Below are 26,531 nucleotides of genomic sequence, written 5' to 3'. Positions count from 1 at the left end.
GTACCTCTAAATGTTTGTATTTTAATTCTCTAACAATTTGCATTATTGATTAATTTTTTGTTTTTCATTTTTATGATACAACGCCCTTTGAAATTTCCAAAAAATGGCTTTGCTGAAAAGTAACCTAAATTTCATGACTTTTCTAATACAAGTTTTTTAACTTTTCATTTGCAAGTTGAATCAGAAGTTACTTACAAAATTCTATCTTAGTTGTCTAAGAATGTGACTTTATTTGTTCTCTTTTTTTATATTCTGACAAAAATTCTAAACAAAAATCATAAAAACAAACACTTTTTGATTAAATTAGTTTAATCGACTTCCATGTGTGAGTGGAGTGCAGAATGCAATTACCAAATGCATTGGCGAGAATTCTTCAGCTTTGTAGGAGAATGGGTTTAGTAATCCCAGTGAAAAAGAGGCGGAGGACAAATCCAAATGCACTCGGCAGCTGCACATCTGTCGGTCGCAGGATGTGGAAGAGGAAGCACTCGCAGGACTCGCAGTGCTGAGTTTAAAGAACCAAAGAGAGAGAGAGAGAGAAAAAAGGGAGAGAGAGCGGCTTCTGTCAGTCGTTGATTCCCCCGAAAGGACCTTCGGTGGTTCGTGTTTCCTTCGTGAGTGCGTTCCATTTCCATTCCATTCCGCACGAGTCCTTCGGCTGCTAATAATCGCCAGTTGTTGTTTAGGCAGCGTGCGATTCGGTCGCCGGGTTACTTTGGTTTTATTCCTCTACCAAAAAATAGGCGCCAAAACCAATCAATTGGCAAATACCACAAGAAACTCAACAAGCACCAAAGTGCTTGCCAAAATAAATATTATAAAATATATATATCCATATATTTTGTTTGCCCTTTAGAAGGTAAAGCAGATACTCAGTGCCGCGATCGGTGAGCAAAACGGAACACATAATACAAATCGATCGAGAACCAGAACGGGAAGAGCCGGCTGTCGGCTTCAGTCTTCCCCTCCTCCGATTCTCTCCACTTTTCCGTACACCCCTTGTTTTCTGGTATCGCGTGTGCTACAATTATACGAACTACGGACTAAGAGCTACAAGAACGCATGCCACAAACTGTCGCCAGGTGTGCGATTCAGTCTGAGTGCCTTGGACTCGGCCGATTCCTCAGGGTTCTTGGTTTGGCAACCCATCGGTTTTTGTTTTGCTGCATTCGTTCGCATTACAAACAAATTTCACAACAGCTGTCACTTTCGAATTGCCAAATTTCCCTTCATGGGATCATTGATATCGAGTAGTTGAGTGAAAAACAGTGTAAAACTAAGAGTCTCTTCATAAAACTACAAAAACAGACGCAAAAATGTCGGCCGTAAGCAGTCGCAATCAAAAAATGGAACAACAGGTAAGGATATCCCTTAATTCAAAAGTCGGAAAAAGCCGTTAATATGTTATATGTTTTATTATGACGGGAACTTTCGGTTAGCTTTTAGAATCATACTAAACATTTTTAAATGAGTTCTGGATCATTGAACTCTTTGGTATGTTCTAGTTGTTTAATGTGCAACTGACTGTGATTTATTTACAATTTACAAATCATTAATATATGACATTTATTTGATTGATTTCCTAAAAACGTACTACATTATTGATATAGACTTTTTTCCGGAAATTCAAAGAAATCCGTGCATAAAATAGCTAATACATATATAATATTTGCGTAAGCAAGCTAAAATTGGTTTTGGACTGATGACCATTTTATCTTCGATTCTGGTTGATTTTAGTACAAAAATTAAGTTTCCTTCCTCAAAAAAGCCGTAAAGCAAATTTAAAATACAGATAACAAGTACAAATAATCTTTCGTGATTTGAAAAAGAAGATTTCATTGGCAGAAGTCCAAGAGCAATTTAAACGCAAATGTTATTAAATATTTACCTTAAAGACTAAAAAGTTTTGCAAACCCTTTTCCTCGTGGTCAAGGCAAGTCAGCAACGGCTTTTTCACTTTTCTGCTTTCATTGCCAGACGAATCATGAAACTCTGGGTGAAACAAAAAAAAAAAGTATCCTTTCTTGGAATAATCGGGCGGCCCAGAGCAATCAGCACTTGCCGAAAGAGGCCATCGGGCAAAAATCCCCGGAATTGTTCACTTTCTGCCCTCAAATCTAAAAGCCCCCACAAAACCCAAACACCCAAACACCACAAGCACCCAAAAACACCCAAGAGCCCTAACGCCTTTTCGGATTGGTTTTGTTGTGCCCAATCTTGGTGGCCACCTGGCCGTCGGTTGTCCTGGCAACGGCGTCCAAATAAATCGAAACCCGGCTTTGGTGGTGCAGTTGCTGCAGGCCGATACGATTGTCATTGGCCCTAATTATGTTGGGCGGCACGAAGCCCCCAAACCATCTAAACCACCGAAACCACTCAAACCACCCAAACACCCTTTAGCACCCACTAGAACGTAAGTCGAATCACTTCGATGTGGTTGAGTTCAGTTGCCAAGTGCCGGAGTTCTGGGTCCTTCGAGTTGGTTCGATTTCGATTTATTTCCGTGATGGCTTATGAAACATTAAGGATCTATTTTCGGCTTTCCATGTTATATTGTATGGCAGTAAGTCATGAAAATATAATGCCAAGCCATTTTATTTCCAATTACAATTTCTTGGAATAAATGATTTTTGTTGTCAAAATAAAGGTAAAGGATTGAGGATTGATTTTTAATTGCATTTTAAAATCCATACCAAAAAAGCTAACAAGTTCCTAGAAAACGAAGGATTTTCTTTGTTATTCCTCTATACATAACCATTGCTTTCTTTAAAAACCTTTTATAGAAGCAAACCCTTTTATCCTTAATGTAAGCATACACCATTAATCTCCCTAATCAAGCGTTTGGGTAATTTTTTCAAGTTAGAATAAACACAAATTTATTTCGGGCCATAAAAAAGAAAGTGCAGCACAAAAGGAGAGCCAATTTACGCTCGGCATAAATCAACAGGAAGATATATGGCCGTCAACTCATAAAGTGGTCGCTAAAAATACACAAAGGATTAATAAAGTCTTCGGACTAAAGGACTCCCGCTAAACTAAAATGTGCTGACTTCTGCTGTTTGTGTCCTGCGTAACTACGGGCAACTGTCACAGTGAACACACAATGACACATCCCGGCAGACAGGATACTCGGGACGCAGACAGACAGTCAACTAGAAATGTTAACAATACCACTATTTAGTATTGTTTTCATGTTTGCCGTCGCCCGTGGAATATCATTAACGGAGGAGGTCCTCAGGATACAGAGGGCTAAAAATCGATGCCCGCCGGTTGACTTTGGTACTTGAGCTCAGCGACGAACTAAGCCAGAGGATAATGCCGAGTAATAAGTCACTCAATTGTTTTGCTCCTTCCCCACACTCCGTGCCATATGAGCATAATTTTGGGTTCCCCAGTTCGCACGAGCTTTTCTTCACGCGAGCCGTAAAAAGAAAACATTTTGGCCCAAATCGGAAATGACGCACCGCCCTCACTTTGTCAAAATCCATTTGCACATTAGGGTGGCCCCTTAACATCATTTATAAATATTACATTATTTTTACCCTAAACGAATTATCTGTAACGAATTTCATGCTTAAGACTTATTTTCATTTTCCAAATATAATCAGTTTCTTAAATCCAATTTCAGGGTTTTAAGTAATGGTAATCAATTTGGACCCAGTTCCACCCTAAAATATTTAGACTTACTTCACTTAGCTTTACGGCATTTGCCCTTTGTTTCAAGCCTGTAATTTGCGTTCTGTTGCTTTCAGTCCGAGGTTCTTGACCCAAGAATAAAGAAAGCCGGCTGAAACGAAATCGAATTTTACCAAACTTCTCGGCTGTCAGCCATCAAAGTCAGAGCTTAAATATTTAATAAGTACAGAATCGGGATGAGACCGAGTATTAAGTGTGCAATTCGACCTGTCACTAGAAAATGATTGATGACTTTGTTGAAAGCTTTTCATTTCAGAGTTATCGGCTGAAATCGAATACTTTTCAGATTGTGAAAAAGTGAAATCCCTTAGAAATGCTTTAAAAACATTTTGTAACGATTGGCCCCGGCAATTTGATTAAGAACGTCATGGAATTCCCTTGGCTCTCATTTAACAAAAGGTTAAAAAAAAAGGTAAAACCCATATTCATTCCTTTATTTTACCAAGGCCACAATTTCAGGCAAAGCCGTAAACGCCCTCTGATGTTTTTATAATTCATGGTAAGCTCTTTGCCAGAGTTTCGCACCTAAGCGGGCCAAAATCCCGAACGGGTTTCACAGAAAATTCCTCAAAGGGCAACTGGCAGCGGGGGAACGGAAAATTCCATGATGAAAAGAAGCCATGTATTGAAACGGGCTTAAATAAGGGGAACAAACGCACTCGAGTTACCTAAAAAGCAATTCATTTTCAATTAGAGCAAACATATTTGACATATGTATATACTAATAGCCGGCAATAAATTGCAGGATAAAAGCTTTCATAGCTGTGCTGCCATTCCACCAGGTCCTATTTCAGTTTATGCTCCTGCCATTTTATTTGGCTAAAAATGCAGTTGGCAGTTGCCACTCGCCAGCTTAGTGGACAAGCTTCAGACTTAAATTTCATTTCTCTCCAAGCGCTGGGAATTTTAAACTTTTGGTTTGGGAAAACAGAAAACAGGTTTTACCCTAAAGGTTTCTATTTTATTCTATTGTTATTAAAATATGCTAGAAGTATTCTATTTATTGCGACTATTATTTTTTATAAAATAAATGCATTTGTATTTCGATTTCTTCCTTTTGTAACTACTAAAGTTTTAATACGAATTGTCCAAAAATGTCGACACTTTTTGCACCACTTTAAATGAGTACATTGGAAATTTGCGGACATCCCTGCAGGACCTCATTTCAATTGCAGATTGCATTAGCTGCAATTTGGCATCGAGTTTCGCCGACGGCTACTGTGGAAAGTCGTAGGCGGCAAGCTTGATTCAATTTATCAGACACAGAGTTCCTGCAGCACCACTATCCGCGCCATCAAGAGTTTTGCATATGCAGAAAATGGGGAGCATGAGCTCTCCCCATGTTGCAAATTAATTACATCCCGTCAGTTTCGGTGTGACGAGATCGGGAAACTGTTGACTCGCTTTTCGTTGGCCGGGGGGCGTGAATTTTGGCGATTTTCCAAGCTAAACCATTTGTTTCACTTGCAAATATGAATAAATCTGTTTTAATTGGCAAACTTGTGCGCGAAGCCTTTTCGAGTGGCTCATATTTGTCATATTTTAACATTTGAAAGGAATCTAGCCACAATCATTTAATTGGCAATGGCGGAAATATTAAGCAAACATAGTTGCAAAATATTCTACAGCAAATATAAAACACAGAAGTAAAATAAAGCTGTATAAAAAAGTATATAGAGATACAAATTATATATTTAGATAAAAATTGACAAAGCTATGTGATTTGGAAATACAGTTTGCTGAAAACTATAGAAAACTTTGAGAAATCTGACATGAACAGGGGTCAAAATTTCGATCATCGATTTATTTATTACATCAGAAAAGAAGGGAATCATGCGTTTCAATACTTTGCCTTTTTATCTAATAGATATACATTTAACTTGGATCTTCAAAAATTTGAAATACAACATAACTTAAGGAAGCAGTAAAAACATATTTTGAGTTCTTGTGCGTATTTTTCTCTGTGTGGGTGGAAATAACCAATTAAATTGAAATGTCTTTAATCGCCTTTTGCACAGTGGTTGTGTTTTGTGGTGCGCTGTCACACGTGTGGTTTGCTGTGGTTTTCAGTGGTTGCTGCAGCGGAAACTGCAGCTGACAGTTTGCCGAGTTCACGTCACTGATTAAGTGGTTGGGTGGTCTGTGGTTTATCCTCCCTGGAGCAGAATTCCTGACCAAGGCTTCCACTTTTTCCCCACGCATCATACTCTTTTGCTGCTCCAGTGAAGGAGGCCATTAGTCCTTATCCCGGCCATAATTTGTATTCCAAGAAGGATTTCAACAAGAAATAAAGGTCAGATGCCGTCGCTGACTTATTAATTACTTGCAGAATTATTTATTCGCCTGCTTGATTCGATATTAATGCAAATTCTGTTTTGCCAACAACCCAGGGGTGATTATTGGTACTTGCCTTTTCCCATTGGAAACTAATTAGGTCAGCTATCTGGTCAACTAATTAAAATGCATAAAGGTATGGAAATTATACGGCTTTGCACGACCAATTTTACATTGAATTTCCATGATCCATGAATTTCAATTGGGATATTATGAGAAGTGGCAAAGCGATTGGCGAAATCCAATAATGGGTTTTTGCGAAATGAATATGGAAAACGACAGTGAAATGACCGTGTGGAAGTGAGGGCAACTGGAGGAGGAGGAAACGTTAATACAAATGGCTTATTTAATTTCGTTCGTTGGCAGGAAGAGGAAGTTGTTGACTTACTTTGCTTATTACAAAATGATGTGCCCCCCTTCCCAACTTTGAGATGTCCTTTCGCCGAGAGTTTCCCTCGCTGTCCTTTGCATTCAGGTGGGTGAGAGGCAGAGAGAAGTGGAACCTTGCAACATTTGGTGGCCATTTGCCATTCACTCAACAGAGATTTTCCTCGGCGCTTTTCTTCTTGTCGCACGGATGAAAATGAAAATGTCCGAATTGCGCCTTAATAGTCAGATTATTCCTTGTTGCCAAGTCGTCAGATTTATGACACTTGCTTTTTGCGACTTGTGCCGGAGATTAGAACTTTTTCAAGTGACTTCAGACGGCGAATGGCTGCATGAGCAACTGCTGCAAGCCCAATTGAGTCGGGCTGAAAAAGCCGGACGGAGGAATTCAGCCACTTCAATTTGCATTTAAATCAAGCATTTCAATGTGCAGGAGGATGGCAGCAGAAAAAGCAAATCCAATTACTTTGCCGCCTGTGCTGTTTGCTTATGTCCTGATGACTTTTGTAATATTTATGACAATTTCGAATTTACAGCCAGGGACAGCCCTCCGGGCAAACATTGTGTGTAGTTGTCGCAAGCAAATACGTATCTGTATTTATTTAATTTTATTTGCGTTTATTTTGAGAATTAATTGCTCGGCTTGAGGCGACTCAATTCTCGTGAAAACTCGTTGAGCGGCCCTCGGCAGGAGAAGTGTCTTAAGCTTTAGCATTCCGCCAAACAAGTGGACAGCCACCGGAGTTGTAAGCTAATTAAATGTTCATTATACGCCCCGTTGCCCCGTGGCAACGTCAAGCAACGACAGTCGGGGCTCCATGGCTGTCCCTCATTAGAAATTTAATTAAGAGCTGCGTGGAAAAATCATATAAAAATGCTGTTTTCATTGCGGTAATTAAATTCCCCTTTGAGTGTCTATTTTACCCGTAAAGTTTCCGGTTTAGCCTGCGAAATGAATTGAGTTAAACGCGCTTATTGATTTAAAAATAAACATAGTTTTATTTGAATTGCGTTCACTGCAGTAAAAAGTTATTAACAATTAAGATTCAATCGAAATATAATTAAATTCCAACTACTTTCTGTTTATGAGTTATTTTCCCAATTAAAATTCGCATTTAGCGCTCATTAATAAAAACGAAATAAAAACAGTGTTTATTGGTTTAAAAACATAAACACTTTATTCAGCTGCGTCCGTTCAAGCAAAAAGCTGATTGAAGTTTGAATACAATTTAACTTTTTATTAAATTAGCATAATTTGTTGCACGCAGGGGAAAATGTGTTTTTGTGTAGAGCTCAAAGTTTTTCAAATGTGTGTATGCTTGCCCAATAATTTTATTTTGTTAAATCGAGACAATTTCTGCTAGAATCGCGTGGGTGATACTAAAAACCAAGGCAACCATGAAACATTTATTGCTGGCGACTTTTCGGCGCTACTGGCAGGCATTTGAAATAAAATGCCGGATGGCTGAATGCCATTCTCCCATTTTCCCATTTTCCCGCCGGCGAAGGACGAGCCTTGTAAACGCCTGAAAATCAAACATAAAAGAGGGAAAATCATCGAATGACTGCGGAACAGGACTTCCATCCGGTCTAAATCTCTTGTGGCCGCCGTCCCTTTTTTTCCTACTGAATGGCCGTGGTCGCTTATCCGCTGCATTTGGCTTTAAGCTCCTCTTAATTACACTTTCAACGCCATTTTGAGCGGCTCTCCGGAGATTTGTGACGCAAAAGTTCGGAAACAAAAAGCCGCCGACATTTGTAATGGGCTTTCCCACGAGTTGCTGCTAAAAAGGCTGTTAAAACGATGAAAATGTTATAAATTCGAAGAACAAAAACAAAAAAGAAATCAGCATTCATGTATTTATGAAGTGTTGGGCTTTCCGGTCAGTAACTTTTGATTGCCCCTCGAAGTGTGCAACAATTAACTCGCCTAAAGTGCTCCATCTTGGCCCCGCCCACTGCGCCCACTTTTCTCCTGCCGGCAGAATCCCGTGGCGTCCTCATCAACTCATTTTGCCCCGGCCTCTCCACTTGTTTTGTGGCCTGTGGCACGCCCCCGCACATCGCCAACCGCCTTCCATTTGCGGCCAACTTCTGATTTTGATTGTTTGCCTGGTCCAAACACACCCCCCCCCTCTCCGCCCGCCCCAAGGCCACGCCCCCCGCTACCAGCTAATTGAGGTTAACCTTAAAGCGGCTGAAACCGAGAACTTTGTGTCGTCTGGGCCAACTCTTTGCCACACCCGCTCATCCCCTCGCCAAACTCACCTAAAACATCCTCTATTCCCTGGCCTAATTAGTGGCTATGCGGCGGAGTGATTTGTTTTACTGTTTTTATTCGGACTAACTTCTGGATATAGTTTGTAAAAAATAAAGACATTGAAGTTTAACAAACAATAACTAAAGTAGTTTTAAGTAAGCAAACAGGAATAAAAAAATTAGGGGATTCAAAAACAAACTCGCAGTTTCTGATTTATCAGGCAGGCTCCGGTTTTCACTTTCACAAGATTCTCTCGTTTTCGTTTTCAAAAACGAAAATTGGTGCTCCGGTTTTCACTTTCACAAGAACTTTTCGTTTTCAAAAACGGGCAAGTTTTTTTTGTCGAAATGAAAAGTAAATGCCTTTTTCTCCATGAAATCGGTTCTTAATTGCAAAAGGAAAAAAATAGTTGACTCCTAGGTCTATTGATGTTCATTTCACATCATCACTAGGTCAATCTAATTCGTATTTATTTTTTAAATAATTATTTTCTGACCCCACCTTGATTTCATACATAAAATATTTGCCGTCGGCAACAACAAATTTCGTTTTGCTAAAGGCTCGATAAATCTATTGCCAAAGTTATCGTTAATGCTGCCGTACTTGTAGTGGAACGAAACAACCACGTAAAAGTACTTATAAAATGAAAACGAAGAAAAAAATATTTGTAAAGAATAGTTAAATAAGCTTTTTATAAATAAATATGATTAATTTAGTGGTTTAAATGGCAAAAGTGCAGTAAAAAAGTTGTTGAGAATAGTGGAATGAAAGCTGCAAAAAAGGTGGCAGCCCCTTATTGTGGGAAACAGCTGATTTCTGATGGAGGCTAATTTGAACTTTTGAAATTGTAAGTAAGACATCTTAATTTACCGATCATCAGACATATTAAAAACATATGTGTTGCATCTAAGATGTCTCGATTTTCATAAATCAATCAATTTCTGCCTTCTTCTGGCTTCAAAACAGGCAATTGAAAATATAAAAGGCATTTTTTCGCGTTGTTTACTTTTGACCAAAAAAGTCAGCTGTTTGAACCATTCCGATAACGAAACGATGACAAAAAGTTTGTGAAAACCGGAGCACCTAAAACGAAAACGTACGTTTTCGCCCAAAAACGAAAACGAGAAAAAAAAAGTGAAAACCGGAGCCTGCCTGTATATTATTTTAATAAATTAATTTGGAGACTAAAGAAAAATTATAACAAATTAAAGAATAAAATGTATAAATGCTAACAAAATAAATAAAAAATAAAAAAAAGAAATCAATATTATTTCGAATATGCTAAATATATAGACTTATATATAAGCTGCTTTCACACTTTGTGATTTAATTTAAAGATAACAAAATCAATGAATGAAATTCCCAGACACTCATTTGCATAGAACCATTAAAGTGAAGCAGCGATTCAAATCAGTCTTCGATGAAAAATCAATTCGCCTGAATTTTGTGGGTGGAAACATTGTGAAGGACCTCTCCAATGACTCAAGTCTGCCATTAAAAGGGTATGTGGGAAACTCTTCCCGGAATCGAGGGAAAATGGTCAAGGCGAGTCCTCAACTTTCACCTTAATTACACGAAACGCAAGTGGAAGGCCAAACTCAAACAAAGGCACTATCATTGAAATTGGAACGCGGTCTGTCAAGTTGGAAAAATCGAAGGTTCCACATGTTTGATTGGGTGGCAAAGGGAGTCCTTTACTACGCAAAGGAATGGGAACAGGTCCTGCTGCTCCTTTCATTTGGCAGCAACATGGCAAAGTCCGCGTCACTCACTCACTCATTCAGCCGTTCATTCATCCATCCGCTCGCTGTTCCATTGAGGCATGTCACCGTTCGGCTCGGATTAGCTCGATTATCGGTGGCCTCCTCACAAAGACCATTCCCCAGTGGAGGAAGCACCCTCTCCATTGCTCCCATTACTTTGCACCCGTAGTTTGCTTAGTCCTTTGACGAGCTTTGCTGCTCCGATTGCAGAGGCGGGTCATTTGACATTTAGAATCGAAAGGAAGCACTTGATGGATAATCTTTTAAATCTTAGCAAATCTAACCTGTAATTATCTAACTAACAGTGGCAGTTATTGAACTTTCATAAAATAGTAAGAAAAGAGTTTAAACGTTTTTATTAAAATTAAATAAAAGTTTGTATTGTGAATACAATTACAATTCATTTATGAAAATATGTGAAAAGCTCAAAACGATGCAAATTAACTCGAAAATAATCTTATTTTCTGCCTGGTGAATTGTTCGCTTAATCTGGCTTAAATTGTTCACTTAAATCGCGTTGATCGATGGAAAAGTAAAATGGCCATAACAGTGCTTCCCTTTTCGCTTTCATAATTCTACACTCTTAGCCAGCTGCAGCTGTTTTTTGATTTGACTCCCGTGTAATCCGCTTAGACCCCTTTTAACTGCGCCACTGAATGGGTGTGTTTTTTATCGATTGAACGGGGGCACTTGCCCCCTTGGCCCCCCTCTGCATTTTCAGTTTGTTTTGACACTGAACCACAAACGCAATAACAACCACGGACAAAAGAACGCCCCTTGTCATGTCGCAACTCACTCGGCGTTCCACGTGCCGTATACGCGATTGCATTTCAATCAATTCCATTGCATTTGTTTTTTTTGCCCCAGCAAAAGGTCTAATCTCTTTTTTATTCAGTTGCCACGGACAACGACTTTCGTATCGATGTTTGTGGCAGGTGGACAAAGGAAAATCGAGATTTCCCATCAACGATGTCGGATCAGAATTAATGATTTGCCAGTGACATATGACAATCTTATTGTTCTGTTGACCCAGCCATTAATTCTGTATTCAGCATTTCGTTGAAGTTGGATTAATGGAGAAAGTAATTTGTTTAACCGATAAGCTGGGGAATTAATTGGGGTGCATAATTAAGGGTAATGTTTCAATATGGAAAGCTTGATGTCCGGACCCCAAATGAGTTTTGGCTTAATGACATTTGCATATTTTAATCGAATTGCGACGTTTCCTCAAAAAGGGGGAAGCACATCGAACGTGAAGGTCTGCAGCGTACTCATCCATCAAGGACGCAAAGGACGATGGGAACTATTCAAAAATGAGATATTGATTGCACACACCAACAGCGAATTGTGGCACATTGTTATCGCTCACTCCTTATAAGGTGGAAAAATATGGCTCAAATGAAATTGTGCATCGAATGCCGTGTTGAATGCGAGGGGAATTCGCTCGACTCCAGAAATTGACATGACAGCGGGGAGTTGCACGTGCAACTTGGCATTGCAGCTGCCACAGTGGCACCATGCGATAGTTGCATGTTGCAGTGGCATCAGCAGCGCCAACAGCAGCAACTTTCGAGGAGTTTTTATTGATAAAACTTTGCCCGAGTGACGCTCAGTGTGCCAAGGCAACCATATCCTTGTGTACTTTGTTATCTGTGTGTGTTTGCATACTCTGAAAGGGTAAGAAAAACTATGTGTGCGTGTTGGCAACTAATTCAGAGCAACCACTCATCCTTGAGCCCATCAATCAAATTTTATTTTAAATCGTTGTTTTCTTACGACCTTTGCTGCCTAATTTATGAGCCAACAAGATTGCCTGGAATGTGTGAATTCGTTTACTTATCTTAAATGCAGGATGTGCCACAGATTGCTCAAGAGACTGATTAAATTATTCAATTCAAATTGCTTCTTAATAAGTTGTAATCCGCCTAATTAGCAAAGGCAGCTTGTGCGAATCTGCACACACACGTCTGTGTCAGTCTGTCTCTTAATGCAATTAAAATAATTACTGTCTGCTCGAAACCATCGTCACTTGATGAATGCCACTGCGGTTCTCAAGGATGCGTAATCAGGACTATAGTGTGCAGATGAAAGGGAAAGTTGTCGCACTCAAGGCAGCGTGCCCAGCTAAGTAGGCTACAATTTCGCGCTCAAGTTTCCACAGCGCGAAAAGAAAAGCGGAAATGCAGCAGCTGACTGTGCGGCTTCTTCAATCTTCAGCTTGAATTTACAAGCAAGGAATGTAAATACGTGCCAGCTGAGTTTCGTTCGGCTGTCACCCTAATTAAATAACAATTTGGCAAAGCCAGTTACTGTCTTTCCCCAAAATGCTTTATCATAATTGCAAGTAAATTAGCAAACCCCTCGGGTCATCTGGCTAAACGTTTGTGTTGAGCGCCATCACCAATTCCCACTCCCATTGCCACTTCCCTCCCCATGAATATTCAATCCAATCGTTTGGCCGACGACAGGCCGTATTCATGGCCAATAAATGCGCTCAATATGTACGGCAAATGTGGAGAATGGCTCTGCCTTCCGCGTGGAGGAACTTCTCGATTCCCTTGCGGCTCGTTGATGGCCCCATCCGTCCGGTCTCCCCGGACATCGAAAGTTTCATTCGGAATCGGAATCGCATTGCCATTTTGCAGTTACCGCAATCAAAGGCACACAGCAGCATTTATATTGAAAGTTCCAATTGCCTGTGAAATGCCAAAGCAGATTTTCCACAATCCCTTATTTCCGCTGCTCTCCCAACAGGAACAGTTTGGGTTACTGTCTGAAAAAGTCGAAACTCTTTGGTGAAATTATATAAAGAAAGAGAGAAAGAAAGTACAGATATACGTGAACTAAATCCGATTAAGTTGAGAAGGTAGGACAACAGTTTTTCGGTTGCTTTTAACCATATGTAGAGATTTTATTCTATTTCGGTTTTTTGTTTTCAGCTGAATGTAAGCTGACTAGTTTTATGGGGAAATCAATACAGCTTGGCAATTTATTTAAAACAAAATACATTGGTTTCAATATGGTTTTAAATTGAAATAGCACAGACTATGTATTTATTTCCCTTGGCCAGATTTCAACGTAATTTAGTGGTTAAACACATTCAACTTTAAATAAAGTAAATTAGTTAGCACCACTACTATTTAAGTTGTTAAGCTGTATTCACTTTCTTTAAATTAAGCCTGGGATTTATTTATTTTTTGGTGGCACACACTTAAGCCGTACATAGAGTATATTCCACATATAGGGGAACTGCCAGCTGAATTTATTCCCCACATAGTATTTATCTTGGCCTCCTCAACCGCAAAGTCTCCTGCCATTTGTCACACACTTTTCGTAGCAACTTTGTTTATATTCCGCACAGTTTTGTCACCTTAAGAAACTCAACTCTCAGGTCCCCAAGGAGAAGCCCCCCAAGAATCCCGTGCCAGGACCTCGACTCAGTTAGCCTCATACAAAAAACTTTAGCCGAGCGGAGCTCTAAAAACATTTCGTATGCAACAGGAATATCCTAAGCCCAGATTTTGCAGTCATTTTTATGAAAGCAAATTTATCTAGGAAACGAGAAAAAATGGGGGAGAAAGTAATATCTCGTAAGTAGCAAATAAATATGTGAGGCTGTCAGAAGCGGAGGTAGTGAGACACATGTGTGGCTGAAGGATTTTACATATTGAACCTGGGAAATAAAAACGGCAACCGACAAAAAAGTCCGCCAATACCACGCGCCCGGAAAACTGAGCTAAAGAATTGAGCGGGATGTTGGGAAAAGCTCGCCATAGTGGTTTTTATTATATGTGAGAAAGCAGGGAAATGCATGGCACGTCTATGTGTGCATGTGGGGTCTTCATTTAATGTGCACACATTACGAGCTCCTTAAAATGACACACTTTTGGGGGACTTTAAACCGAAATGACTGCAGATGCTCGTTCGGCATTTACTTTAAAATGCGTGGGTGGCTGTGAAAAAATAAACAGAGTGGGTGGGAATGCAGCAGCGGGTTAAGCGATGAAACAAAAGACCTGCCAACAATTTTCGGCTGAATACCTTAGAGAATTTCTTTCACTTTTTAAAGGTCTTTCAACCGCCTCGTGGTCAACATTTTTGGGCGAACAATGGCTTACGAAACACTTTCATTAATTAAATTTTCTCTTTTCGTCTACTTTTTCGCAACTTCAGCTTATTCCGAATAAGTTTCCAAGTTTGTGGTTTGAGTCCAATAAAACTGCAGAAACTATTGAATCGCTGAAAAGTTGCCTTGGCTTGGGATTTCCCAAAAACAAAGCAACGAGCCAACAATTTTTTTCCGTAATAAAAATATTTCTGTTCCCAGTTGCAACTTTATGCATCGGTTATCCGAAAACTTTTGCAATTTTGCATTTTTATACGCTGTTTTATATGCGCAACATAAGCAACACTTGTGTGCACATTAAGTTAAGGAATGTAATTCTTGTTTTTATTCTTACTCTCTTTCTTCAGATAAATTGTTTTTAATTTTCATAACTGCTCGTTACGCTGATGCCCATCGCCATTACTTAAAATAATTGAAAAGCGAAAGGAGGAAAGGGAAAGTTGTTCTGGAGTCAACAATGCGTGTAATAAATGCATGTATGTGGCTTCTATTAAGTTTGTAATTTGGAGAAAGCCTTATTTTGCTTGGTGTTTTACTAACAAGGTATTCCTTTTCTGTGTTAATCGTATACTTTAAATTAAACAAGAAATGGACAAGAGTTGAAAGCTACCAACTAATTGTGCGCATTATTCCCTATTTGTGTTACCTGAATAAACTGCCACAAAGGAGCAAGCGAGGCTCATTAATATTTGGATTGCCAGCACCTTTGGCTTTGTACTCCGGCCTTATCCCTTCACACCTCCCTGAAAATAATCATCGACCAGAGAGCATACAGAATGAGGTGGAATCTATAAAAACACTGAAACAATTATAACATAAAATACATTTATAGAAAGTTTCTATACAACCAATTCAAATGTATTAATGTATTATCTTTGAATCTTCAAGGTTTATCTAAATGTATTTATTTATAGAGGATTATCTTGAGGTATTATTGAATTTACAACTTATAATCTTATAGTTTTTTCTTGTGTACGACGTACCTCCATATAGTTCCTCGTATTCATATTCCCGTGGCAACAATAGCCAGGCAACCGATTCAGTCGGCGCCATCTGGCAACTCGTTCTGTTTGCCCCGCGCAAACAATTCTCGCCGAGCACTCGCCGGGGAGCGCGGAATGTCCAGGGAATCGGGAGCCGTTCTCCGTGGGAGGACAGCGGAGAACAGAGGCGGACAGCGGATGGAGGTCCTGGCAGGCGGACACATGCCACAGTGGAAACTGATTTGGCCTTTCGCGAGGGGGGTGGGGTGAAAAGGGGGGAGGGGGAGCGGGTCAGTGGAGGCCGGCTTCTGGGTGTTTGCTCAATGTCCCGATGTGCAGGTGCAGGAGCGTGAACAGGTCCCGCCACGGGATGGAGGGGGTGAAGGGGAATGGAGGGGGTTTGCGGCATGTGGCTTGGTGCCTTGGCGCTAACGAGTGAAGTCATGGACTTTCTGCTTGTCAGCCTGCTCTTCTCCGTGCGGACACATACCTTCCGACACCCACAAATATGTACATTCGACAAAAGGATGGGAGGCGCCGCGGGCTATGTTTCTTTGACTTCACGGCACAGTGGCTCAACTTTTGTTTTCCCTAAGTTGGAAAAATAATAAAAGATTCAACAGAAGTATAATTGTATAAGTTTAAAAGCTAACGCTCAACAAGAAAACCATTCTTTCATTTTACTTACAAGAACTTCTATATAATATATATTGTTTCTAACAGTTTATTCTTATCGCTTTATCAAAATTTCAACACCACGCTAACCTACAAAACCTTTAAACTTGCATGAAAATGATGAAAATATCAGATGTATATTTTAAATAATTTTTTAAAATTTCGTATTTCGAATTTAATTTTTTAAGGAACTAAAACGTGCAAATTAGCTAGTTTAATTGTATTGTTATCTATCAGAGCTCTATTAATTAACTTTTTAATGTTTTTTTAACATGTAATTTATTTATTTTCAAAATCATTTTATACATACTGAAGCCCAAGGTGCATCGTTGGCATCGCGATTGTTTTCTATTCCTTTTCACTTGTTCAGTCACTTGCCCCCTGTCACATTTCACTGCATACTCCCAGGCGCCCATCCACTCACACACGCTCACAGCTACGGTCACACGCACACAGGGTCACACATGCACACACCAACACACTCATGTTGGCTTTTGTTGATATCCTTGTTATTGTTCGGAATTTCCTTACAAAAGGACCACGCAAAGGGGGAATTACACTAAAAACGTAACTAATTTTCGCCCGAGGATCTCACGCGTCTCAAATGTATTTCACAACAGGACTTGGGGTCCTTAAGTGGCTTTGTCAAGTCTTAGCAACTTTGTCAGTGGGCTGTGTGAGCAAAGGATTTGCACTTGTCAGGCCCCAAAGTCGGAAATCAAAGTACTTGGCAAACGACTTCGGGCCAAGGAAGAGCAAAAAATACTAGATAAAAAGAAGGCGAAAGGACGAGGACATTCGAAACCGCAGCAATTTTCTTGTTTCCATTTGTTGCTTTGCCTGCGGTTGGCCAACATACAGATGACAATCCGCACAAGGAGACAAGGAGACAGCTCGAAGGATTCAAATGTCGGTCGACTGCATGCAAATATTGGCAAAATATACGTTATTAAATTTATCGATGCTTAATAATATTGAAACCAATAAATACCATTAAATTTAATACGCTATCAGACAATTTGACAGTTCTGACAATATTTTAATAAATGAAAAGAGTAGTTTGTTATCCCAATAACTCAATGGAATATTTTAATCCTTCATTCAAGCCGGAAGTAAAATTCACCTGAGCTTAAACACATTCACGCAAAGCCAAAATAAGAATAGAGTAACGAAAAACAAGCTCATTAAATATTTAGCACAACCTCTATTGAGCTTCGTGTTCAGCCATGTGTTAATCTATTTACGAAGCCACAAACGAAATAAAACATACATGACTGTGCAAAATGAACGAGGAATCCAATCTAAAGTTGAACGCTTGCCAACCTTTTCCAGCGGAAGTCGCATAATTTCGTATGCTATTTTATTTGCACTTTTAACTTTGTTTAGATTTTCGTTCTATTTAGCAAGGATAAACTAGTGGAGAGTATTTATTTTGTTTAGCAGCATGCATTTTAAAGTTAATCTGTGGTTTAAAGAATTGTGACTAACCACAACATCCTTTTTCGTTCCCTATTGTTATGGACTCACAAAGTTTTATGTGTGTAAATAGCTGGTCATTTTGTTTTGTAGCCAAATCCATAAGCCAATGTCCGCAAGCTCTTTACCCAATTTTGGGAAAACATTTGAGCAAAACCCCATCCCCCAATGACACATCCACGTTTTTGGAATAGTGTCTCCATTGTGAGGGGAACAATGTGGGCATGACACGCCGACATGGTCATGGCTTATGGCTTAATGAAGCGAGCACGTAAATGAATGTCAATATGGCCAAAACCAACAAGGGCAGCAGCTCCCGCAACAAATAACCGGATGAAGGGTGCAATCCGAAAGTGGGAGGTCAAAGGTGGAGGCGAGAAGCTGCTCGAATGTTGCCCCTCGTAATAGTTGCCACGCAGCTTGAACATCCTGCCCCACACTTGAGGGGTTAATGGCCGGATCGTGGCGATAGCCAGTCTATATCTATTGTCTGCCGGGCCAGGCTGAAAATTGATGAACATTTTTCCAGGCCATCGGTGATTCGATTTGACGCGTGTGCGTGAATCTAGTTGGGCCAACCCTTGCCAAAATCTATTAAAGTGTTGAAAAATTAGAGTGATTTACACTCGATTTATTAAGTCTGTACAGCCAGAAATAGAAAAATAAAATAAATGTTATAGATAGGAAAAAGATTTACTGAACTATTTTGTCTTCTGTACTTTCTAATAAATATTCTTCAAGCAATTTTCCTTGCTTTGAGTTTCTTATCGCAAGAATTACAAGTTTGTTTTGGCCAACAGTTGTTTGTTTAAATTAAGTAAAAGTTGCAATCAAGTTTTCCTCTTTTTCTGCGTGTATTTGTTGCCTTTCGGCTTTTTGGCATGCGGAAGCTCACTTAAGCCGATGTAATACGTGCATATAATCCTTTATGCCAAAACACATCAGCATCCAGCAGCGAGTCCTTGCCAACTCGAGAGCTGAACGGTGATGAGGATAAATCGGAAGGGGGAACGAGGAAGGGGGGTTGATTTGCTTATCCTGGCTGTCGTCGTATTTGCAAACAACAAACAACAAGGGGCGCCAACAAAAAAGCCACAATACATTCCGGGCTGTTTGGCTTGCTGACGTTCTCAATTTCCTTGTTTTGCGCATGGGGCGTATGAGTAATCATTTTATTACGCGACCCCCGAAAGTATGCCACACAACACACCGAATATCAGTTGCCAACACATGTTGACCTTCTTTGGGGTGCAAGTGTTAGTGGGGGTGTGGGTGTGTTGGGTGTTCTTTGTACTCATGGCTTTTATTGCAATGGGCGAGACCCCTTCATTACGTATACGCAAATTTGTCTGGCCCCAAATTAAAATAAATGCGCCAAGCATGCCCCAAAAGTTGCTGAAAAACATTTCCCGTTCACGTTTACGACAACACCATCCTCCCGCAGTCGTATATTTTCGTTAATTTGACTTGCCATCTAATGCGCCTTTGTGTGTGAAATTGAAAAATAATAAAACCTTATGATTATGTTTTAAGCGAGGGATTGCGGCTCAAGGATATGGGCTTTATGGGAATTTTGTGAGTTTTCTCATGACTTATAAATGCGAATTGATAAGCTGCAAAGATTTATGGCACTGTGAACAGCGTGAGATTATAAGGTTTCGTAAGCATTTTTTGGGGAGTGAAACAATACAAGTTTGTTTTTAAAATAATAGGTTCCTATTTTCGAGTACTATTAAATTACTGAAAGGTTTGCCTAAAATGCTAAGTTTATTTATTAACTACTATTAAATTCAAACAGATAACAAATTTAATGGCATTCCCATAAATTTCAAAGCAGCTGTAGCAGATAATTTCATGGCGGAGCTAAACCTAATGCCTTGCATCATTGACTGCTTCATCAACTAGAAGCGTCGTCGTCGAGCTAAACTTTGTGCATTCCCTGCTTTATAGTTGATATTTATGTCAGGCCATAAACGAACCCCTCCGAGGAGTTTTTCTTTTGGGGTAGTGTGCTCCACTTCGACTTTACAAGTTTCCCACCGGATCTCCCAAGGCGACGTCCCTCGTTTTTCACCCGCTTTGCATTTCCCTCGCAACTTCCTGCATGTTGTACGTGCTCGCTGCTTGAGTTCTTCTTGGCAGCCAACTGATTTCGAATTTTCACATAATCGTGTTTCTCCTCATAAAAAGCAGCAGACAAAAAAAAAAGAGAGGGAGAAGAACACCTCACAGATAGTAGTTGCCTTTGAGCAGGAACCCCAATTGAAGAAATTCCAATCATGATGCGAATTTAATCACGTGTTCTCTTTTTTGTGGCATTTTACCCTTTCAGTGATTGAGGAAACTATACTGTGCCATTGGCCATTCAGAATGTTGTTATTATAATTTCAGCACTCGAAAGAAAAGCAGAACGTTACGAAATGTTGTAATTGAGCGAAGCGGATAAATTACACGGGCGCTGGCAAACTTTCACCATGTAAATTGCTCAACTGGGGGTCAGCCACCACATAAGGGGAGCTCTGGGTCTCCGGTCTCCGGTTTCTGGTCTCTGGTCTCCAATTTCTGGTCTCTGGTCTCTGGTCTCTGTATGTAGGTATTTCAATCCATGCCATGCCACGACAATCCATTGAAGGTGAAGCTTTTTTGCGCAACACTCGAAATCAAATTCATTTAAACTGCCACGATGACGTAGGCACCACCCCAAAGCTTTTTGTCGTACATGTATATATCAACTATTTGTATCTGAATCTGAGTATCTGTATCTGTATCGGTGAATGTATCTGCGGGGTGCACGAGTCTAGGCTACACGTGCATGAACAGAACGGATTTGTCCGCCGGCCAGACGACAGCGAATTGCCATTTCGCGTTGGAGCTGCGATTCCGAGTGGAACCTTATCGTCGCGACCACTTGAAGATGTGCCCGCAGCCATAAATCTCGGTCTGCTGATCCCGATAGGACCAGTTGGTGACCAGTTCTGGTAAATAAAGTACACCCAGTTGCAACGCGATCGCCGGCGAGAGCAGACATGTCGTTGTCCTGGAGAAAGACGTTCGCCGCTTTCACAGTCGCCTGGCTGAGCACCTTGTGCCTCCTGCCAGTGGAGACCTTCTGTGATACCTCCTACTACGAGAAGTACTACGCAGCCAGGCGCTATGTGCCCCTCAAGCGGAACGCTCCGCTCACCTTTAACTTCACCCTAACTGTTCAGGACGGCGATCAACTGGCCACCTTTGAGCGTCCCGCTTTGGTGGGCAACCTGCCCGCTTTGGGGTCCTGGCAAGCTGGACAGGCGGTGCTCCTGAATCGAACCGAGGTGCACAATGTGTGGACAGCCTCCGTGGAATTCCCTCAGAACAGCAGCGTGGAGTATCGATACTTTGCTGCTGCCGTTGGCCAAAGTGGAGCAGTGCAGATCCGCCGCTGGGAATCGCATGTCCAATCCAGATCCTTCAACACCACCAAGTTCAATGGCAATCGGAGCGATGAATTCGGAGTGATAGAAGGAGAACACCAGTTGTCGCGTGGCTGGTTGCAGGACTCTGGCGTTATCCTGCACTTGAAGGTGTTCCGCGAGGCTCTGACCTTGGAGGAGCAGCCGGAAGTGGGTCAGGGAAAGCTGCGCCTGCGGTTGCAACCCGTGGACCCGAGGAGCCTGTCACCCGTTTTGAGTTCGGCACGCGCCAGCTTGGAGTACGTGCGAATGTCGTTTGGGGATAGCAAACTTCGTGTTCAGCCGGAGTACGGAGTGCCCTACACCCCGGGTGATATACTCATGTTCCACGTGAGCCTGGAGCAGCTGGAGCAGGTGGCCTTCCTGGTGGAGGTCTACGGCGAACAGCCGGAGGGTGGAGTGGTCCGCCTGCTGGGATACTCGCACCTGCTGCACACCTCCTTCGCTGGAAGCGAGGGAAAGGTCTCCCTGGATCTCCTCTCTCCTCTTTGGCAGCGCGTGGTGGGTGGACTCCAGCTGGAGTACCTGCTCATCCGACCGATGGAGAAGGATGGCTTCGATCTGCGCACCAGCTTCGCCAACTACTGGCGCTCCAATTGGACAGCTCTGGAGATTGGCCACCGGGGATTGGGTCAATCCCTTACGGTCACCTCCAATGCAGCGCCTCTCATCGAGAACTCGGTGGCCTCCATGCTGGCCTCCTCCAAAATGGGAGCCGATCTCGTGGAGTTCGATGTGCAGCTGACCAGCGATTTGGTGCCCATCATCCATCACGATTTTTCGATACGAGTTTGTATTGACTCCAAGACTCCCACGAGTCGCGATGATCTGACTGAGGTCCTGCTGAAGGACATATCCTATGAGCAGCTGAAGGATCTGAAAACCTACCAGATTGTGGGCAACAAGATTGTGGAGTATCCGGCGCACAACAATGTGGAGCCGCCGGAGCAGCGACTCTTTCCCACGCTGCAGGATTTCTTTGAACGGGTGAACCAGAGCACCGGATTCGACATCGAGATCAAGTGGCCACAGCAGAAGATCGATGGAGAGTTCCAAAGTGAGCAGACCCTGGATAAAAACCTCTTTGTGGATCGAATTCTGGCGGTGGTGCGACAACATGGATGCGGGCGACTGAATGTGATCAAGAGCTTCGATGCGGATCTGTGTTCCCTGCTGCGGTTCAAGCAGCACATGTATCCTGTGCTCTTCTTGTCCAGCAGCAAGGAGAATCAATTCACCGATCCGCGAACCAGCACAGTGGAACAGAGTGTCAACTTCGCCCAGGCTTTTGATCTGGGTGGCGTTTCACCCAACGCAGTGTTTGTTAAGGCAGATCCTCAATTGGTGCAACGGGCCAAGGCTCAGGTTCCCATCGTCCTGCTCTGGGGATCGGACATCAAGGACCGCACCTCCATCGACTGGTTCCTGCAGCAGGGGCCCACGGGAGTCATCTACGACCGACTGGACCTTTGGGTGGGCGCCAACAGGACGAGCGCCTTCGAGGCGGAGCAGGATCTGCCCGAATTCTTCCAGCTCCAGTGCGATCCGGCGAAGAAGGAGCGCGAAGTGAACTCCACCATTGAGAGCATCCTGAGCAACGTTAATCTCCTGTAGAACCAGATTTTTGTAGAGCCCCAAAACGATATATATTTCAAGTAATAAAAGAACCAAAGAATACCTTATTTTCTTTAATATTTTTACATAAAGGTTTGGAGTACATTTTCTTTTAACAAAGTTAAATTTAAAATGAAAACAATAGAGAATAATGTTTCAAAAATACATTTGGTTATCTATTTTACAAATTGTTTTGTTTTTGCTTACCATTTATAAAATCAAATATTTACAACCGACAAACACAATTCCACAAATGTGGCATCCTTTTTATTTGGCATTTGAATCTCAAATGGTTATTGTTATTAAATATTAAGAACCCAATCTTGAAATCAAATTTCCTTGCGCAAAGCAGGGCTTTAGTTTGGATTCTGGTATCCTCCAAAGCGAAAGAAAAAGAAAAGGGATGCCATTAAACTCTTGATATGCGAGTGTTCTTTGATTTATATGCGCAATTCAAGCGCAACTTTTGACAGATTCAGCTTTTGTTTCTGCGCTGGCGAACGTGAACGTGAACTTGAAATTTAAATCTCTAATGAAATCATTGCCATCAACGGCTGTCCCGCTTGTCGTTCGTCGGTGGTTCTCGTACCCGTTCCCATTGCCACTTTCGGTTCCATTTGCATTCGCATTCCCACACCCACCCATTCCATTTGGTTTGGTGGCTCTGGGGTGGTTTTCAGGGTGGTGGTGATGGTGGTGCTACTGCTGATGGATCATCTCGATTCTCTCTCTCTCTAATATTTTTATTTTTTTCCCCGTCGGGATGCTGGGCCAATTACCTGGTGCTCGTGTTTTTGCATTCCGCCGGAGGGAATTGGGGGTATCCATGCATATGCAAATATTTGGGCATTTATGCGGTTATCTATCCGCTGCGTGGGTGTAAATTCTGTTTATCAATTTCGCTGCAACTTGAAACTGGGCCGCCTAATTGGATTTTCAGAAATTCGCCAGCAAATTGTCGTTTAGAATATCAAAAATAATTGTGGCAAACGCTTTGTCCACTCGTATCAGCTTGTGTTATCGCAATTATTTGATTTACTATCTAATAACCTTAGGTGGTTTGTAATCTAAGAAGTCTTTGAGTGAGTTATGATTACAGTTTGTAGTAATCAAATGTTTTTGGGGCCTATCTGCTTACAGCGCCAGCTGATGGAGGCCTACATCCGACAGAAGAGAGCCTCGCCGGGAATGGTCCAGGCCAGTGACCTCCAGATCAATCGTCCGATGTCCGGGATGCGCAGCAACAGCAGGGAGCTGCACGCCTACGATGGTCCGATGCAGTTCATCAGCTCCCCTCAGAATCCCGACCAGATACTCACCAACGGCAGTCCCGGCGGAATCACTCCCGTTGCCATGAACACCAGTCGCAACCACTCGAACAACATGCGCAGCCTGAGCACCATCAACCAGGAGGGTAAGTGGTCGTCCAGCAGAATCAGAAACATTATTAAATTGAGTTTCAAGAGAATCGAATCCCCTTGTCTTAAGCAAATTAATTTCTCAAGATTGAAATATACTTTATACAATTATTTCCTGAAAACTTAAATTGAGTTAAAGTTAAATAAAACAAGAAGGGAAATCCCGCAATAATTAATTACCGAAAACAACAACCTGCGAATTAAAACAAACAAGCAATTACACAAGAATTACATCCCATTGGTCAAACTATAGAATAAAAGCATTTTATGAAAATTACATTTATGTTTTCGGAACAGAAATTGTTATAATTTTTTTTTAATTAATCATACCGTAGTTTTCACACTTTTTGCAAGTTTAACACGATGTACATGGGAAAAATAAATTAATTATTTATCATGCGGTTCTTGTTGTCATTTTCTAGCTGATCTCATAGAGGAGATCTCGTCGCACGAGTTGGAGGACGACGAGAGCAGTCCGGTGACGGTGATCGAGCAGCACCAGCCAGCCAGCCACAGCGCCAATTCGACGCACTCGCAGAAGCCGCATGCCCGCCAGCACTCCTTCAGCGACAACCTGGACGAGGACGACTACACCAATCGCAATGTGGCGGGGGCGGCTCCTGTGCGTCCTGCCGGAATGGCCTCGTCGCCGTACAAGGATGCAACGCTGGACGGAAGCAGCAATGGAACGGGGAACGGAGCTGGCGGGGAGTCCGAGGGCGATGTCATCGGGAACATCGACCAGTTCGTGATGCAACCTGCGCCGCAGGGGGTCCTCTACAAGTGCCGCATCACCCGGGACCGGAAAGGCATGGACCGGGGTCTCTTTCCCATTTACTATTTGCACCTGGAAAGGGACTACGGCAAAAAGATATTCCTGCTGGGAGGTGGGTTTTCAATATTTAATTTGTGATGTGATGTAATCTCACTTAATCGACTTCTTTTGCAGGTCGCAAGCGCAAGAAGAGCAAGACATCCAACTACATAGTGAGCTGCGATCCCACGGATCTGTCCCGCAACGCCGATGGCTTCTGTGGCAAGCTCCGCTCCAATGTCTTTGGCACATCCTTCACGGTCTTTGACAATGGCAACAAGGAGAGCACGGAGAGTCCTAGACTTGACCTGGCTGTAATTATTTACGTAAGTTTTTACTGGTTGAAATGAATCGGATTATGACTTTTTACCCCTAACCTTTAAATTCGTTATCCTTTATTTACAGGACACCAACATCCTGGGCTTCAAGGGTCCCCGCAACATGACTGTTATACTGCCGGGCATGACTGAGGACGATCAGCGTGTCAAGATCAGTTCAGCGGATCCCAAGCAGCAGGGCATCCTCGACCTGTGGAAGATGAAGGTGAGTTGATTGATTCTCCCAGTTAATCCCACGGTAATCAATAAATACCCTCAGAACATGGATAATATTGTGGAGCTGCACAACAAGACGCCGGTGTGGAATGACGAAACCCAATCGTATGTGCTCAACTTCCATGGCCGCGTCACCCAGGCTTCGGTGAAGAACTTTCAGCTGGTCCACGACTCCGACCCCGAGTACATAGTGATGCAATTTGGTCGCACCTCGGAGGACGTCTTCACCATGGACTACCGCTATCCACTGTGCGCGATGCAGGCGTTTGCCATAGCCCTCAGCAGCTTTGATGGGAAAATAGCCTGCGAATAAGCTGTCGTGGATCCCCGGGTTAACCCGCTGCCTTATGTACAGCTAACTGGAGGGTGGAGTATGTCCCCACTCCAAAATATTGTTGAAAATAGTCTCGCAAATCTAGTCACTGGAAGAACCCCTCATCACCTAAAGGCGGGATCGGTAGGATATCGTTGATAGAAGTCAACGTAGTAGCCATCAATGCGTGACATTTATTCAGAATGTGCTCACCGATTTTATAAGAAATTATTTAGGACGGGTCCTGTAACTCTGTAAATCTTAATGTGCCCCTCTAACTATTAAGTTCTCTTGTAAGCGAATCGAGTAAAGAGTCATTAAAATATCAATTTTATAATCCGCATATAGCAAAATCCAGAACGAATGTAAACTATATAAAATACAATTACTACTAGTTTGTAAGGGAGCATTACTAACTTGTACTAAGCTCGGAATATGTTTAAGCTAATAATCAAAGATTTATTTTTCATTGTAAGAGCAGAGTAGATTCTTTTCATGAAAATATATAAAAGATTAAGTGTCTCAATATCACAAAACTGAAGAGGAAGTCAATAAAAGGAACATGCAAAGAGAAAACATTTTTATTGTTGCTCATTTAAATTTAAACCCTTACCAGCAATTAAAATATTTGATTCATGTTTATATTTTATTTGTATAAATTATTTT

At 41.7% G+C, this 26,531-nt stretch overlaps 2 protein-coding genes across 2 annotated transcripts; both read left to right on the top strand.

Annotated features, from left to right (window-relative positions):
- The first annotated feature begins 176 nt into the window (after positions 1 to 176).
- On the top strand, positions 177 to 26,208 carry LOC108095210 (protein king tubby). Its single transcript, XM_017196220.2, has 6 exons — positions 177 to 1,358; positions 23,907 to 24,180; positions 24,607 to 25,071; positions 25,134 to 25,324; positions 25,404 to 25,541; positions 25,596 to 26,208. The coding sequence occupies exons 1-6, from the start codon at positions 1,317 to 1,319 to the stop codon at positions 25,863 to 25,865; spliced, it is 1,380 nt and encodes a 459-aa protein (XP_017051709.1). The 5' UTR covers positions 177 to 1,316; the 3' UTR covers positions 25,866 to 26,208.
- LOC108095209 (glycerophosphocholine phosphodiesterase GPCPD1) lies at positions 20,521 to 22,834 on the top strand. Its single transcript, XM_017196219.2, has one exon. It carries the CDS (start codon positions 20,727 to 20,729, stop codon positions 22,764 to 22,766), a length of 2,040 nt encoding a protein of 679 aa, XP_017051708.1. The 5' UTR covers positions 20,521 to 20,726; the 3' UTR covers positions 22,767 to 22,834.
- Positions 26,209 to 26,531: the final 323 nt, after the last annotated feature.

The sequence above is a fragment of the Drosophila ficusphila genome, unplaced genomic scaffold (genome assembly GCF_018152265.1).
Source record: "Drosophila ficusphila isolate 14025-0441.05 unplaced genomic scaffold, ASM1815226v1 contig_414, whole genome shotgun sequence".
NCBI lineage: Eukaryota > Metazoa > Arthropoda > Insecta > Diptera > Drosophilidae > Drosophila > Drosophila ficusphila.
Note: the sequence above shows the minus strand (reverse complement) of the source record. Positions and strands in the feature narration are given on the sequence as shown.

Bases quoted from the DNA above. Each gene is read 5' to 3' on its own strand.
- LOC108095209 (XM_017196219.2), top strand. From the start codon at position 20,727: ATGTCGTTGTCCTGGAGAAAGACGTTCGCCGCTTTCACAGTCGCCTGG.
- LOC108095210 (XM_017196220.2), top strand. From the start codon at position 1,317: ATGTCGGCCGTAAGCAGTCGCAATCAAAAAATGGAACAACAG. The intron at 24,181-24,606 runs GTAAGTGGTCGT...GTCATTTTCTAG, and splicing joins GAGCACCATCAACCAGGAGG to CTGATCTCATAGAGGAGATC. The intron at 25,325-25,403 runs GTAAGTTTTTAC...CTTTATTTACAG, and splicing joins ACCTGGCTGTAATTATTTAC to GACACCAACATCCTGGGCTT.